This window comes from Primulina tabacum, chromosome 4, assembly GCF_025594145.1.
Source record: "Primulina tabacum isolate GXHZ01 chromosome 4, ASM2559414v2, whole genome shotgun sequence".
Lineage (NCBI taxonomy): Eukaryota > Viridiplantae > Streptophyta > Magnoliopsida > Lamiales > Gesneriaceae > Primulina > Primulina tabacum.
Genome location: NC_134553.1, coordinates 48,006,002 through 48,023,642, shown reverse-complemented (window position 1 = coordinate 48,023,642; position 17,641 = coordinate 48,006,002). Strand labels below are relative to the sequence as shown.

General features: G+C 31.4%; 2 protein-coding genes across 2 annotated transcripts; both read right to left on the bottom strand.

The window, feature by feature from the left end:
• Nucleotides 1–5,833: 5,833 nt before the first annotated feature.
• Nucleotides 5,834–6,616, bottom strand: LOC142542078 (uncharacterized). The gene has a single exon (XM_075648521.1). It carries the CDS (start codon nucleotides 6,614–6,616, stop codon nucleotides 5,834–5,836), a length of 783 nt encoding a protein of 260 aa, XP_075504636.1.
• Nucleotides 6,617–9,268: 2,652 nt separating this feature from the next.
• On the bottom strand, nucleotides 9,269–10,435 carry LOC142543589 (transcription factor MYB108-like). The gene is made up of 3 exons (XM_075650943.1): nucleotides 10,231–10,435; nucleotides 10,025–10,154; nucleotides 9,269–9,952 (listed from the first exon to the last, which is right to left on the bottom strand). The coding sequence occupies exons 1-3, from the start codon at nucleotides 10,394–10,396 to the stop codon at nucleotides 9,406–9,408; spliced, it is 843 nt and encodes a 280-aa protein (XP_075507058.1). The 5' UTR covers nucleotides 10,397–10,435; the 3' UTR covers nucleotides 9,269–9,405.
• Between the last annotated feature and the right edge of the window lie 7,206 nt (nucleotides 10,436–17,641).

Genomic DNA, 17,641 nt, shown 5'->3' with positions numbered 1-17,641 from the left:
TGATTTCCAAAGTGGGCTTGGACGGGCTTGGTCCAACTGGGCTCATGTCCCACCTTATTTCGTAAAGCCCATATAGTATGGACGGCTATTGCAAATAGAAGACGCCAGTCTATAGACCTTGGTCCCTAACTCATTTGCAAGATGCGGGCAATTATGCCATAGGAAGATCTAGCTTTTACTAAATCGGCCATTGAGCCAGAGTCCTGCACTCCAGAGAGCAAGTCCGGAACTCCATAACTAGAGGAATTGGGACAGACTGATAGAGCATACTCGGAATAAATAAATAATGTACGAATTTTGTAGGGTTTCTCATAGGTTGGATCGAGGCCATATATGGATCCCAACTTGAGATACATTGCAACCTTAAGAAAAATAAAATTATAGAATCTGTTCATATATTGTCTGTCATACACGCGACAATAAAAAAAGAGAGTATTAAATTGGAGATCGAGAATCTTTAAGAAGTATGCTAATTTAGAATATGTTCGAGTTGGGTATACATATAGCTCAGTAATTTACAATGGGAATCATTTTTTTCGGCGTCATAAAAAAACTCGAAAATGAGATGATTTAGCGCGATTAAGCATGGAGCATGATGAAAAAGTTTCGTTTTGAACAAAACAAACTTGAAAAAGCAATCAACTATTTGGTTAATCATATTGTGTGTGTGAAAAGGACAATATTTTAAGATAAATTTTTAAGTTACTTTTTTTGTATAAAATTTTAAATTTTGTTTCAAATAAATTAGCAATTAAGGGAAAACACTTGATCACCCAACGTATACCGACAAAAGTATTACTCCGCACAATTTGCGATTTAGAGAATTACGTGTTTAAATTCATATGTGTATGTATCATTTAATCTATTAATTACTTGATATAATTAAAATTACAAATTAATTACTTGGTCATGACGTATCAAGTTTCGTTCTTTTTCTTTTTTTTTCCTCGAAAAAAATAGCTCACAAGCAAACTCGAGAACGATGAGCTCAAGAACGACTCTATATTTTGAATTATAGAGAAATACTTCGGAAGGGTTATATATATGAGTATGTCTCTTGTGAGAAGGTCCCACAAATCTTTATCTGTGAGATGAGTCAACCTCACCGATATTCACAATAAAAGTAATACTATTAGTATAAAAAGTAATATTTTTTCATGAATGACCAAAATAAGATATCAATATAATAAAATACGACTCGTGAGACCGTTTCGTACAAGTTTTTGTCTATGTGAAGACCATGCAATATGGGAGTGCACCAATTGTGGAAGAAATTCATGCAGAAATTCATCAATCCCCAATTGCAATTTAAAGACAACCGAAATCACTCCATTATAGCACAAATCTCGAGTATATACCTTGAACCAAGAAGAGACCACGTTCATCCGGGAGAGATTAGTGCAATCATCCATTTGATTAGCCATCAGCGTCATTCGTGGAGCGACTTCAGAGCTTACCTTGTAAGCTGATTTTCCGTGCCTATAAATAGGAGGACTCCTCATTCAGAACTTGCACTCCCAAATCTCTCGAAATCCTCTCTAGCATCACCGTATTCTCGAAGCTTTTCGCCCTCTAGTAACAGAGCTCTGCCGCAATCTCACCATTCACGTTTCTTTGAGCAGTCAGAATATTGTAAGTGGGCTTTTGCTATATATCTTTCTTTATAAGTGGGTTCTTGATACTATTTTATTTGGCACACTTATTTTCTTTTAAGTGGGCATAATATGTTTCGAAAATAAATTAAATATGACTTTGAAAATTCGGTCGGCGTGATATATTCATTTCCATTTGGTATTGAAATCCCTTGAATTGTTCTTTGTTCGATATCAGTTAAATATGTGAAAGCATGTTTGAATTTTTTTGAAATGCACTGTAATGACTCGATTTAGAAATGGTAAAGGAAATTCCGAACTTTGATATACTTTTTTTAGGCCCTGATGCGGTGGGTTATAATAACCGTTTCTTTGGCCTCGTCCCTTAGAGGAGGAACATATAGGGGACTGATCAGTAAAAACCATAGAAAATGAGATGATTTTCAGTGCTATATTCGTATTTGTGTTAGTATTTGATTCAACATGCTTAATATTGAAATTTTGATAATTTATTCATATGTATATCCTCGATAATTGTCATGCGCGATCGGCCCCCATTTACTGAGTATTTCTCCAAAATACTCACCCCTTACTTTCCTACCCAGATAAGAATGAGAATCAAATTGAGGATGAGGAGCAAGACTACTTTTGGGGATGGTGATGAAGCAGTCTAATTCGGGACCGGTCGATTATTCTGTCTTATGATTTCAGTATCGTGTATTACGCTTCCGCATGTTTCTATTTCTTTTGAGTTGTAAAGACAGTGAACTTTTGAGAAATTTATGATAATAAACTGGTTTCGGTTTATGATGTACTACGAGGCTAGTTGTTTTTCGATCGTGTGGTTGTTAAACAACGCCGGTGTCATAACCCGGTCTCGGGGCGTGACAGTCTATATATATATAAATGATCGGAAATAAAATCATAAAAAAATTATTGATTTTACAAAGGGCAATTGCGTTCTCTATTTTATTAAGATGTCTCATAACACATGCCCATATGGTTCAATAATTTGGAGAAAGGCCCCGCTTGTACAATCTATTGAATAAATTATTTTATATGAGCCTGGAACATGGCCGTACCTCCTGTGAGGCGAGAGAGGCCATCGCCTCAGGGCCCGGCCCTCACAGGGGCCCAAAAAAAAATCATAAGTATCATGTTATTTAGGTATATATGCACCTAAATAGTATGTGTAATGGACATTTAAAAAAAATTAGACATTGATCTATTGAAAATATGATTAAATATGATGATTGTGTTCATTGTGGATTTAATCATGTAGAGCCCAAACAATAAAACTACACGGCTCATTGATTAAATTTTTAAAAATTTTGTATGCATAACATGGTAATGTTTATCCAATATATGTATTATTTTATCTTGTGTCAACTCATGTGTTAAACTTTTATACTTTACTTGTCGATTATTTGGCCGCTTTTCTTGAATTTACGTAGTTGGACCCATTTCAAAAAAATAAAACACAAAAAATTGTGATATTTACCTATTTTACATATCTTTATTTTCTATTTTCTTGAATAAAATATTATATTTATTATTTAAAACAAATCATATATTTTTACAATATTGGTTTATTATATTTATCATTTTGTTATTTTGATAGTCTATATTGATAAATTTCAATTTTAGCAACATATCTTACAATTTTTGTCAATTTCAATCTTTTCTCAATATAATTGTTCATATGATACTGCATTAGTTAGAACTATGTTGATTTTGTGGCGCACGAAGAAAAAAATCGCAAAGAGATAAATATATAACTCGTAAATTATATTTTTCTTATATCTATTTTTTGGTTATTTTTAATTTGCAAAATGAGCTTTACGATTATTTATCATAACAAGATTTTTTTTAACATATTGCCTCATGCCCCTGTGAAGCTCTGGCCTGGAATTGAGAGAGGTACCAAGAATAACCTGCAGAGAATACATGGATATGATTCCAGTATTGAATTCGAATGGGACGGAAGAGGACATCGAAATATAAATAATTAATTTATTATAATAAAAATATATTAATATTTCTTTATATACGTAATCCGTAAATTTAAAATTAAACTATTATTGTCAATAAAGTGATACCTCAATTACAAAATTTTACTATATGGATGCATGTAAATTTTTTTTTTCATTTGGCATTTTTGTCGATGTTGTTCAAAGAGTATTGTTCGTTCCGTAGCATGCACAAATCTTGATTATAGGAACCCCGAATGAGCTCTTATAAACTTACGGAAGGTCGCATGATCTAATGTACAAGCCTAGGCCTAGAACACGTTAAAAATCCCGAGTAGAGAATCTTGTAACAAAACTATTTAAACTTAACAGGGATATATTATTGTCAAAATTTTAATGGCAAGATAAATCCATTTAAAATAGCCAGTAATCAAATACCACAAAAATTCACGTGTGACTGTTTTACGGAACAATTTTGTGATACGGATCTCATATCTTACCCAACTATGCAGGGCAAAGTTGGTATCAGAATGGTATCAGAGCCGGTCACCAGCAAAGAACACCATGAAATAAGTGCTATGCAGGGCAAAGTGCTACGTGCATGGGAGCCACCTCTTGAACATGTGGGACAAAGTGCTACATGACGAGAGCCACCTCTTGAACATGTAGGAGCCACCTCTAGATTCTCGGCGCTTGTGGATCGAGTGGTCAGGCCGCGACGAGGACGTCGCGTTCTGAAGGAGGGGTGATTGTGATATCCTTGTTCCACATCTTAAAAATTAAAGATTTAAAATTAGTATAATGGGCTTACAATGGATTTCTATAGCAACTTGAGTTAATCATTTTCGTAAAACGATGACGAATACGAAGTAATTGCTATAGGGACCTATTGTGCAGTCACGCAGCCACGGACCCAGGCTCGGGACGTTAATTATAGATCAGATCAATCAATATTAATAATAAAAATATGTGAGACCGTCTAACAATAAATTTTTCTTGAATACGTTTATATGTTAAAAGATTGAGGACGCCTTGTGATATATATTATATTTAAGAGGGTCCCTTCAACAATGAATATATTTTTCCAAAAAGAAAAAAAAAAAGCTTGTGGATATAAAGTATCGTCTTGTTCTGTCTATTTGGTACATGATTGGCCAGAATTAAAGGTAACTAACCATATGTTTTTAACTAATCCATGTCATATGGCCAGCAAAAAAGAAACCCCCAAAAATCAAATAACAACAAATGCCAGCCATTCAATAATCCATTTGACGAATAATTGAAATAAAAGAAACTATTATTATTAAACTCACAGCAAAAAAAAAAAAAAAAGATGGATCTTTAATCTTCTTACCTTTTTACGTTTATTTATTTCCTTTTTAAATACATTTGAGACACATTTAATAACATATGAGAATCGAGATAATTTTATGTGCATGAGATCAATTACAAATACTAGTGATGCATATAATTCATCGTAAAATAGTTCAAAATATGCACACACAAAAGGATCGATTTCACAAATTATACCAACGTCAAACCATTATAAACATTCGGCTATTTAAAACAAGACAAAAATTTGTGTGAGACGGTCTCACGGGTCGTATTTCGTGAGACGGATCTCTTATTTGGGTCATCTATGAAAAATATTACTTTTTATGCTAGAGTAGATCTCTTGTGAAACGGTCTCACGAATCTTTATCTGTGAGACGGGTCAACCCTACCGATATTCGCTATAAAAAGTAATACTCTTAGCATAAAAAATAATATTTTTTATAGATGACCCAAATAAAAGATCCATCTCACAAAATATGACCCGTGAGATCGTCTCATACAAATTTTTGTCTTTATGCTAAGAGTATTACTTTTTATTGTGAATATCGGTAGGGTTGGCCCGTCTCAAAGATAAAGATTCGTGAGACCGTCTCACAAGAGACATACTCTTAAAACAAAAAATGTGACCAAAACTAAACAAATTTCAACTTAACTAAATGGCTACTACTTTATGTTATAGACAACATAACTATTATTTTCCCAATCTCCCGAAAAAAAAGGTCAAATTTTGCGAGTCGAACTCGAGTAAGATTGTCGAATTTGAGCTCGAACCAAAGACAACTCATTGAGTATCCAGATTCGTAGTCTACTATATATATACTCTCTTTTTTTTCATTTACTTGATCTATCTAGTAATTACAAACAATAATAATAGAATAATAAATCTAACAAAAATGTGAACTGTACACAGAACCTTAAAATTAATTATTTCAAGAATCATTTCTTCTTCTTCTTGGATTTTTTACTACAGAAAAAAGAACCAATCCCAAAAAAACTTACTCTACCTTTAGCAATGTAAGTTGGAGGAATGTTCAGAACCGGACTAATTCTGACACCATTGCCATATGATCTGTTGGAACTCTTGTTCAAATAAGGCCTTTCAGCTGTATTGTAATAAGGGTAGTATTGAATTGGAGATGAACGTAAATTTGAAGATTCTTTTGTTGAATGCTGCTTCTGCATAACTTTGTGCTTTGGATTTGGATTTGGATTCGGAGCAGAACCCGTTGAGTTGCTACGTGTTAAAAAATGTAAAGATCGAAGCAACCCGCTGTTGCTGCTATTTCCGCCATTTTCGCAGGCGCTGCTGCTTCGTCTGAACTTCCAAAAGGGTTTTGTAAGTCGCTTGTTGCTATCCTCTTGCTCATCATCAGCATCGAAACTGGTGGATAAGAACTCGACCAATCGCTTTTTCTTTGTGTTTTCGATTGGATTCTCGATGGTTTTGTGGGGTGGAGTGGTGATTTTTCTGGGTTTAGAATGGGCTTGAATCGGATCTGTTTGATGGGTTTGGATCTTCTTGGATTTGAGAGGTAAGATTTTCCCATTGGCGAAGAGTTCGTCGGCAGAGGAGATTGGTTGCGACAAGTTTTGGATGATGCAGAAGTTGAAATCAACGGCCACGATGTTGTCGTCTTCTTCTCTAATTGGATCATGAGAAAATGGGATTCTTGGAGTGGCGAACGGACTTGAGATTTCAGAGCATATGTCAACTGCCATGGCGATCGATCTTCTCAAGAATTAATGGGAAACTATTGCAACAGGAGAAGAATTTTATACCTACAAAAGTATTTTATTAAATCAAAGTACAGGAATCAAGAAATAAAAAATTGGAGATGATCACGATTTGTGGTATGAAATTTGGATTAGGATTTAAAGAAATGGAGCTCATTTGGGTTTTGACACTATTTTTTGTTGGATGATCGAGAAATCTGCAGCAACTAACTTTCGCAACTAACTTTCGGGGAAAATATACGTGGCAAAAATTCGGGTGAGACGGTCTCACGGTTCATATTTTATGAGACGGATCTTTTATTTGGTTCATCTATGAAAAAATATTATTTTTTATATTAAGAGTATTACTTTTTAGAGTAGGGCTCTTATTAGACGGTCTCACGAATTTTTATCTGTGAGACTGGTCAACCCTACTATAAAAAGTAACTCTTAGCATAAAAAATAAGGCAAAAACTTGTGTGAGACGGTCTCACGGGTCGTATTTGTGAGACGGATCTCTTATTTGGGTCATCCATGAAAAAATATTATTTTTTATGCTAAGAGTATTACTTTATATTGTGAATATGGGTAGGATTGACCCGTCTCACAGATAAAGATATGTGAGACAGTCTAATAAGAGGCATACTCATGTCGTGTATTCATAAAAAATCTCATGAAACTGTATGGATGTATGAAAAATATTAATATTTTATTAAAAAGAGTTATATTTCATTTTAAATATGTACTGATCAACTCGTCTCATAAATACAGATCCATAAATATTGTTATAAAAGAATTATTCTCATATATTGTATTGCATATAAAACTGTGGATTAATATTTTTAATAATAAAGATTATTATATATAAGTTAATTCTTTAATTTTTTTTATTGAAATATTTAAATAAGATAAATTATTTCCTCAATAATAAATAAAAAGTGAACGAGATCAGGCTTCTAGCCCAGTTGATCTCACCGACTGCCGACCCTAGACAATACCTTCCATTTATACTTAAAAAAAAAAAATTTAACCTCAAATAGGGATTGGACAGTTGAATTTTCATGGTTTGAAGCCAAGAGAACAAACAGAGGATGCTAAATAATTCCTTATTAGAAAGTTGAATTATCCTTCTTTTTTCTTTTTTAGAGAACCAGAATATTGGATTGAGTATTCAAATGATCACTTTCTAATTAAATTTTCTATGTTAGTTGATAAATATGAAAATAAATCATATAAAGTCAGAAATGCAAGAAACAGTTAATGTCGGTAGGACGTCGAAAAGTAAAATTTAACTAATTACACTATTTTGGTGCGAACGATAATAACATATTAAATAACTATACATATTTGTTTCATTCAACATTTGACTCAAATTCTACGAATAATTAAATTCACTCTATTATCAATATATCATGTATAAAACTTCAGAGCCGATGTTTAGACAAGGCAGACATATACATCTCTATCATCATGATCCTGGGCAATGTCATGTTACTTGTCACCTTATTTCACATTGTCACATTCGGCCTTTATTCTAACATTTTATTACATATTCCCACAATTCTGACATTGCATATCAATTGTATTGAATCTTCTAAGATAGATTGAAATATCAATTGATGGATACTAAAATCATTCAACGGTGATCTTGTGGATCGTATAATACCCTTGAATACCACATTAATCTTGTATTTCTTTATTTTTTTTACCACATTAATCTTGTGGATTGTAATACCCTTGAAAATATATGCAAAATCGTCGATGTTACGAAAGTCTTTATGAATTTGTTCTTGAATTTTATGTAAAAAAAACTTCACACCGATGAGATTTCTTACATCACGATCTTCCACGTATATTTCTTAACATGCATTCTCAAACACATGCTGCTTCAACTTGCAAGAAAACCCACTTGAAGATGTTATGAAAAACACAAAAATGGGAGTTGGCCCAAAAGAAAGAAAGACATAATTGGGGGAGATGAATTGAATGAACTTGAGGATCACTGTAATCAACATATATTGATCCAAGGCGTGTGACGTGTAATAATAATTATTGTATGTTGATAGAGACACGAGAGGGGGAATGCATTTTGCTTTCAGAATTCCATTTTCACAAGAAAAATCAATCTCAGCTTATTGGTTCACATCACATCCCAAAGGCGCGGGTTTTGCATATTGGCTCGTTTTGTGCATACGTTAAATTTTCATAAAAATTAATTTCGACACCTAAAATAGTTCAGACCTAATAAAATATTGATAGATTTAACTATAGAAAGCTAGGGGTGCACACGAACCGAGCTGCTCGAGTATTATATTACTCGAGCTCGATTCAATTTAAATTTTGTAAACTCGATTAGAATTCGATTCACGGCTTCAAGGTCAAGCTCGACGATTTACATACGTATATTAGTTCTATCACAATCGATCATAGATTATGCATAATCTAGCTTGAACCAACTCAATTTTTTGACAACATTGAATGAACTTGATTTGATTGACATTATCTTTAATATGTATCTTATCGTTATCGAATTGCATTATTCTAATTTAGAGGTGTAAACGAACATAGTCGATTCGCAATCTTTTCGAGACAGTTCGAAAAATATTTGATTCATATTCGAGTTTATCGAATTCGAGTCGAACTCGAACATGTTCGACCCTTCGTTCTTAAGGCCCGTGTCCTACACGTTTTGCATTGGAGAGCTATTCGAATACCAATTCGATTTGAAACTACTGATATTGAATAAATATACATGGCCCTGTCACAAAAACAAAGGGGTCACGCACTTGTAGAGCCTAAGCTACATTCTTAAAATGCCATAGTTCATCGTTACTCCAACATGAGGAGGTCTCCCCAAAGTCTTCCCCGAACCAATCAAAATTGTCCAAGTGGCAGTCGGAAACTGAAATATTTTGGGCGTCCAATTCTTGCATGCAGTAGCCATGAACGCTACCGTCATAACAATCTCCCTCAAGTGAGTTTCCACAAGAAAATCTCAAAACTTCAGAAGACGTTGATTTCTCCGAAGAATTAGTGTCCATGTCGCTTGGATTTGGGCAGAGTGAATGAAGGGGAACATCGTTATTGAAAACTGGTGAAGGGGCGTTACTTTTTTGAGTTTCAATCGAGGGTGAACAAGATGAAGAAATGGATGCTAGTGATAAATTTTGTTCCATTTTCTCCTTTAATCTTGGCATCAAAAACTGGCGGATGGCTTCGACAAATTTCTTGCTATTGGAATCGACCTTAAGTTGTCGCGCTTGCTTCTGCACCCGCGTTCTCCAGTAATTCTTGATCTCGTTATCCGTTCTTCCCGGTAAATGTTGTGCTATCTTTGACCATCTATATATACAAGTTTATGCATATTAGGGTGAATGGTCAAAAGATTATAAATTCAAATAATCACAACTTTACCTATTTCCCAAATTGGAATGGAGTTCAAGGATCAAGAGTTGTTCTTGTGGAGTGAGGTTTCCACGTCTAATGTCGGGATTCAAGTAATTTAACCATCTTAATCTGCAACTTTTCCCTGTTCTCTGGAGCCCTGCATACACACAAACAACATGTATAAAGTACAAACATAAAATGATAATCGCAAAGATCAGAAAGTATGCGTATACCTGCAGATTTGGCCAAGAAATTCCAGCGGCCTTCGCCATGGGAAGTTATATATCGAATAAGAAGATTATCTTCTTCAAGGGTCCATGGCCCTCTTCTTAGCTCAGTTTCGCCTCTGCATGAATTGTTTGCTACGCTTTTATGAATTCTTACTTCACTCATTATCATGAAAAAAAGGAAGTGATTTTTGGGTGGAATGAACAAGTGAAGTTTGAGTGGGTTTTATAATGAATGGAGCCCATTTGAAGAGAAAAACATATAGTTTTAAGCGTAGAATTATATTTTAAAATCGATTTTCTTGAAATGGTGCTCTTTGTGTGAGCATCGGAAACCCTGCAAACTAAGGGCGATTGTGTTATTTGAACGTGACCACTATTCAAAAATAAGAAAATAAAATTTAAAAAACCTAATCCTCTAATAGAACACCATTTGGCTTAAAATTTGGTTTTGATACAATAATTTTTAATTTTCTATTATTTCGGTTCAAATGTTAACGTAACATCTTACCGTATAGATTGTGAGAATTTAATTTAATAAAAGAAATTGAATTCTTCTTCGTTAGTCTAGCTAGCTAGCAGGTCCATGGTGACTTATGATCGATCCCCGGATTTGGACTGTGACTGTAAATAATAAACATAATTGACTGTTTTTTTTTAAAAAAAAAGGAGTTTTCTTTACTCTAAGCTGGCTGCATTAAATTGGTTTCATTCCTTCCCTTTTTCCCCCTTGATCTTTTATGGGATTTTTCGCACAAGAGACGTGCTTGACTGGTTCAATTTTTTGGGAACATGGGATTATTTGACTTCATAAGTAGACCGGCGGCGAGAGATTAATAATACTTCCTTCTTTATATAGTGTATGCATTTTATGTGGAATTCGATTATCATACTCCATCTCCAATGCTCTTTTTTTATTATTATTAGTTGAAGTTATATTTATAAGCAATATATTTATTGTGGGCAAAAACTTGTATGAAACGATTTTGCGGGTCGTATTTTGTGAGACAGATCTCTTATTTGAGTTATCCATGAAAAAGTATTACTTTTTATGCTAAGAGTATTACTTTTTATTGTGAATATCGGTAGGGTTGACTCGTCTCAAAAATAAAGATTCGTGAGACCGTCTCACAAGAGACATACTCTTTATTGTGATATCATTCCCCTACATTTTTTTATTGAAATTGAACGTTTAAAATAGTTTAATAAACTTATATAACAATTTAAGTTAATCATTTTCATAAAACGAAGAGGGATATGAAATAATTATTACATGAGCCCGTTATGTAATCACGCTTGAGCGAGTTTGGGGCGTGACATTTGTATTTTTATACATTATTATTTCATATTACAGTAATAATATAGCCAAGTAAAAAAATTGAAATCGATAATATTTGCAAATAGACGTCATTGATAAAACTTATATTTGTAATTTATGCATTATATATTTCCGCACAAAAGTAGTTTGATAATACCTTAACTTAATAATAAAAAATCGAAAATTTTATAATTATTAATCATAAAAAAGAAGAATGTGTGTAAAAATTAATAAAGTAGGAAAAAAAGATTGAAATGCCGTGGAAGAATCACCAAAGCTAGCTAAGTCAGATCCAACTTTCAACTGTTTCTCTTTAATTTCAGCACTGTATGCCCACTAAAATATTGCTATTTTACTTCATTCTAGTTTTACCAAATAACCGCTTAAAGATAAATCACAAAAATAACACCCAAACCGGTAATATTGGTCTGTTAAAATTTCCCCACTTCAATTCGATAAGTGACTGAATTAACCGATTTTTTTTCGGTTTGGTTTGTTCGATTCATTTGAAAAAAAAAAAATGACATATTTGTTTTGCGTGATTATTCCTCATTATTATATGATAAGGGATTCCCATATTTGAATTGTTTTGTTGAAAATCAAAGTTTAGTCGAACTTTTATCCTGAAATGTCTTACTCATGGTTTGGTTAATTGATTTTGGACCGAGTTTTGAGAAAGAATTAAAGACCGAGGAAAATTCTTGCTTTACACTGTACGAGGAACATGCGCTAACCGTCTAACTTATTGACTGAATAAATTATTTGATACGCAGCTTTAGTTTCCAAGAATAAAATTCAGGAAGTGGAAACATTATTGAAACTTAAGCTTTTACAGACGCCTAGTGCTTCAACATGATATTGTGCATGGAAGGTCGGTCGGTTGAAGAATTGAAGAAGTATTTGTGCAAGTACTGCCGAGAGACCAACAATCTAAATGGTAACAAACTTGAACATGGTGATAAAGCAAGATTATACATGTTGTACCACATAACGTGTCTGAGTCGGTAGAATAGCTGAGTAGGTGTCTACTTATATAATGGTCATGAGTTCAATTTCCCCCACTAACACAATTTCCAGCGAGCCTATCGCACATAGTTTGTCAAATACGATTTGAAAGTAATTCTGTTTAACATAATGATAAGGATTGTGTGTATCAGATATAAGTGTTGTCTCGGATGTTGTAATATCTTGTGACAACTTGCAGCGTGTGATGCCTCATAGCAAAATAATTAATATAAAAGAAATCAACTTTATTGAACAAATATTAGTGAAAAAACGAAAAAATATCTTTCTTCATAAGTCAATGGAGTACATTGCATCTTAAAATATCTATAACAAAAGTAACCAAAAAATAAAAATACAAATCAGTGTGGCCAAAATTTGGAGCAACAAAACAATTCTTTAATTAACATTTTGTACGAGTGGTGTCATCAAATGTCTCCAACACATCACAGCAACATAGTGAAACAACGATATTTTGTCTTTACGAGTTCTTCAGAAAATTTTCTCTTTGTTCTCTCATATTCGTATGTAGCTTCTCTTTGGTGCAATAATTATTTTTCAATATATATAGACTTGTGTTGATCTTGATGGGATTTTTTGAATAGATTCTTACAATATAAGGTCTTTCATTAGGAAATAATTTTTTAAAAATATTAATGATAAAAATTTAAAATTTAAGAAACTCGATATTCTATAAAGACAAAACTTTTATGCAAAATCTTATCAAAAATGAAAATAATTTAGAAGGTAAATTTTGTCTTGCAAAGCAAAACATGCTTCATTTCATGATTTATCTAGCTACCGTAGTTTGCAAGCTAAATGTATTATCTTATGAGTTTATCCAATGTATAATGAAAGTAAAGACGGAGTAAGATTGAGTGAATTAACAGCCAAAGTCCATAAAACTTATAAATTTGTTTAATGTATTTTGGTAGAGCAGTAAAAAACTAGATGTTATATTAAACTAATAATTTTGAAATAAATTTTAATATTTTTATAATTATTTAAGTAGTATATTTTTTTATTATTTAAAATTTTTAATATAATTTTTTTTAAAAAAATCAGATTAAGGTCACATCCATTAAGTTTATGATCGTACCATATACGATGTACATTTGTTATGAATAGAAATTAAAATGATAATTTTTATTGGGATTTATCATATACTATATATTAAGATAATTTTTGAAGAACGAGATATTATATTGTACGAGAGGGTTATGAGTCAATACTTAATATACACTGAATCTAATATTAATTTTTTTTTTAAATGTAAAAACAATAATTAACGTTTTGAAATCAGAAAAACAAACTTATATGACCAAAATTACCGTTTTTCTATCAAAATATATGTCGTTTAACGTATTATTTCCTACCACTTGTTTATTTTTTTAACAAAACAAAGCAATTAGGATAACTCACTGGCAAAACCAGTCTTAAACAAATTGTTTTAGTTCGATTTTCAACAAAATAGATCATTATTTTCTAAAAGTTTACATAAATACAAGAGAAAATTATGTTTTTCCACTAACTTTTTCAATTTTGGGTTGTAGTCTATTAAGTTTACAAAGTTTCATTTTGGTACACTAATTTTAATTTTTGTTTTTTTTGGTCAAATTATCAACGTGATATCAGACAAGTTAACAATTCTTGATGTTACATCGGTATTTTTGGATGTCAAATCAACATTGTTGGGTTTTACATTGGTAGTCCAATGAAATAGGACTAAAAGAAAAAAAAATTAAAGGTAGTGCACTCAAATCAAATTTGAAAACTTAGTGAGTCCATACCTAAATTTAAATATTATTGGATCAAAGAATTTTTTTCCCATAAATTCATATTTTTTTTTCATACTACAAATAAAATACAATGTATATCATGGCGACACCATAATCAAAGACCTTAGAATATCTAGCACCAATGGCTAATAAAAAGTAGCATAATCACCCATCTCCCTAGGTTTGTTCAACTTAGAAAAAGGAATTTCATCTTGATTTTAGGTATGCATGGAAATTCATTAAAATGTGTATGGTAAAGCCAGCAGAAACATACGGACTTGTCCCCTTGCTTAATTAATGATTGAATTTTACACTACTTATCCAATATACATAGAGTAGGTCTCTGGTGAGACGGTCTCATGAATTTTTATCTATAAGACGGGCAACCCCACCGATATTGACAGTAAAAAGTAATACTCTTAGCATAAAAAATAATACTTTTTCATGGATATCCCAAATAAGATATATGTCTCACAAAATACGACCCGTAAGACCGTCTCACAAATTAAAAAATCCCAACGTAGTCTATGAATCCTAGTTTAATGTAATTTGTTGCCCATACAGCCAAAGCAACCATTGAATGTTCAAGTAAAAGTAAGCTTTTCTTAAAATGGGAAAAGTTTGATTAGGCTTCCCATGAGTTGGGTGAAATTTTGGTATGAAAATAAAATTTATATTTTTGGATGCGTCTTTGATTAAACCAGAATGGAAATGGATGTTTTGCATGGGGGATATATATATAGACGACGGACTAAAAGTATTTACAAACAAGACTTTCATACAAGATGCTTGGAATTCGAAACATTGATTAAATAGTGTAGGACAGAGCGTAGCAAATGTAATATTTTAAACCATACAATATCACAAACACCACATTTTAATTGCTCCTGTAGCCGAAGCAATAACCCCAACAAATAGTCGATCTTTTCTTTTAAAATTCTTAATTTCACTCTTTTCGTAACTTAATTAATATACATACCGCAAATTATTGCAAGAATAAAAAATACTTAAATTTATCGACATAGAATTCGCCAGATGATAAATCATAATTGGTTTTCGATGAGCAAAGTACGACATAATAAATAGAGAATTTTTATTTTGTTATATATTTCATTGAATATTTAACATAATTTCTAAATTGAAAACTTCCTTTTATCCAATAAAAACTTAAAAAGACTTGGTAATAAACTAAAATTCACTAGATGATAAGTCATAAATGGTTTAAGATGAGCATTTGCGGCAAGAGGACGTGTGATCAATTGAACCAGAACAAGGCAAGTTAATAGTCAATAGATAGGAACATATTCTAATCAATCGCCACAACAAATAAATTTGTATAGAAATTGAACAAGTAACTAATACCGACATGGAGAAAAAACTTTCAAGGAAAACAAAAATGAGAAAGAAAGAAAACACTCTAAAAAATCCTTTACCATAAGCCTTACAGTTTCATAGATTGGACAAGTTTCCAATATACATTATACCCAAGTTTTTCGATTCAAACTAATGGTCTTGTAATTGGACCATTGTTTGTTTTTAATTTTATAAATTGTCGATGTTTAATTTAGTCTAGTCTCAATCCAATAAGTTGGTCCTCGTTTTCATTTTTGGTCATTTTTTACGAAGTCTTGTGTACATCTAAGCAATATCTACGCCTCGTCATCATTTCCGATGACATGTCAAATATTCAATAAACAATAACTAAATGTGAAAGAGAAACCAATTTATTGGAATGAAAATGAACTTCAAAGATTTAAAATAGTAAAAATGAAGAAGGATCCAATTATGTACAAAAGCAAAATTTTGTCTTTAATGGATTTTAGGAGGGTGTATTCAATGTAGGAGATTTATTGAAAAATATTAATTTTTTTAGATTTTAAAAGTCTAGATGTATTAAATTAAAACTTTTACATATTTCATAAAAGTCTAATGGTATTTAAAATAGACTTTCATAGAGTTTAAAAAGTCAAGTGGTACTCAACATTGACTTTTAAAAACTCTAAAAAAGTCATTGAAAATAACTTCATAGAATTCATTAACATACAAACATTAAAATTTAAGGTACAACTATAAATTGTCAAAAATTGTATTTTGGTTCAACCCAAAGATTTGGATGGATTTTTAAAACTTCTAACTCATACACAAACTATTTATTTCTCTCTTTGTCGCTACACATCACCTCTCTTCTTATCTTCTCTCCTCTCATCTATCTCTATCATTCTCTCAAATTTTCGAAGTGTATCTCTATATATATTTTCATCTTTCCATTTCAAATTTTTCATTTTTTGGTTGATTGTTCATTTAATAATTTTTTATTTTAATATCATAGGAAATTTTGAATTCTAGAGTTTATTTTGTGATTTTTAATTTATGATTTATACAAATTAATGTAATATTTATTAATAATAAAAGATTATCCAAAAAATGTCGTTTAATTCTTAATAATTGAATATCCTCACAACAACAATGATTTTTTAAATTCTTTTTAGAATTTTCAGTTAATATATAAACTATGATATTTTTATACAAAATTATATCCACACAATGCTAAATAATATTCTTTTCACATATATATTATCAATTCAAAAACAAGATTACAGATTAATCAATTGATGTATTTTAAAAAATTTACAAACATGCATACAAATTACAAACTCACATATATATACATGTAAGGATTAAATAATTTAACTTTTAAATAAGTATATTTATTTATTAATATAAATATTGAAAAGCTATTTCAAACTGAATATGTTATATACGTCAATTAATTATTGGTTCCAAGAAATTAATAAAAAATAATATGTTATAATTAAGTACAAAATTTATAAAATTCTATATAAAAAAAATCACAAAAGTCTATAAAAAAACTTGTAAAAAAGTCTACATGAATCTACATAAATCTGTTTATAAATCTGTGAGAATCCATATAAGTCAATAAAAATCTATCAAATCCATAAAAGTCTACATTTGAAAAAGTCATTAAAAGTCATCAAAACTCTGAATGAACACACCCCACTTAATGTGTGTAACATCGATTTTATTCTTGTCACATTTGTCACATGCGAGAGAATCATTGTTAAATAAATAATATTCTATTAATTTAACGACTTCTAGCGAAAAAAGGACCAAAGCAACAAAAAACCAAGTTATTGAACGAAAATAAAACTTTGACAAGCTACGTGACTAAAATCTTAAACATGTTAATTTATATAACTAAAATTACAAATTTTCCATATCATGTGCATTTTGCCCCATTCCTGAAAACAATGACGTATGGGCAAAAAATAAATAAAAAAAAGCATATGTTATAGCATTA

Bases quoted from the DNA above. Each gene is read 5' to 3' on its own strand.
- LOC142542078 (XM_075648521.1), bottom strand. From the start codon at position 6,616: ATGGCAGTTGACATATGCTCTGAAATCTCAAGTCCGTTCGCCACTCCA.
- LOC142543589 (XM_075650943.1), bottom strand. From the start codon at position 10,396: ATGATAATGAGTGAAGTAAGAATTCATAAAAGCGTAGCAAACAATTCA. The intron at 10,155-10,230 runs GTATACGCATAC...GTGTGTATGCAG, and splicing joins TTTCTTGGCCAAATCTGCAG to GGCTCCAGAGAACAGGGAAA. The intron at 9,953-10,024 runs GTAAAGTTGTGA...TTGTATATATAG, and splicing joins CATTCCAATTTGGGAAATAG to ATGGTCAAAGATAGCACAAC.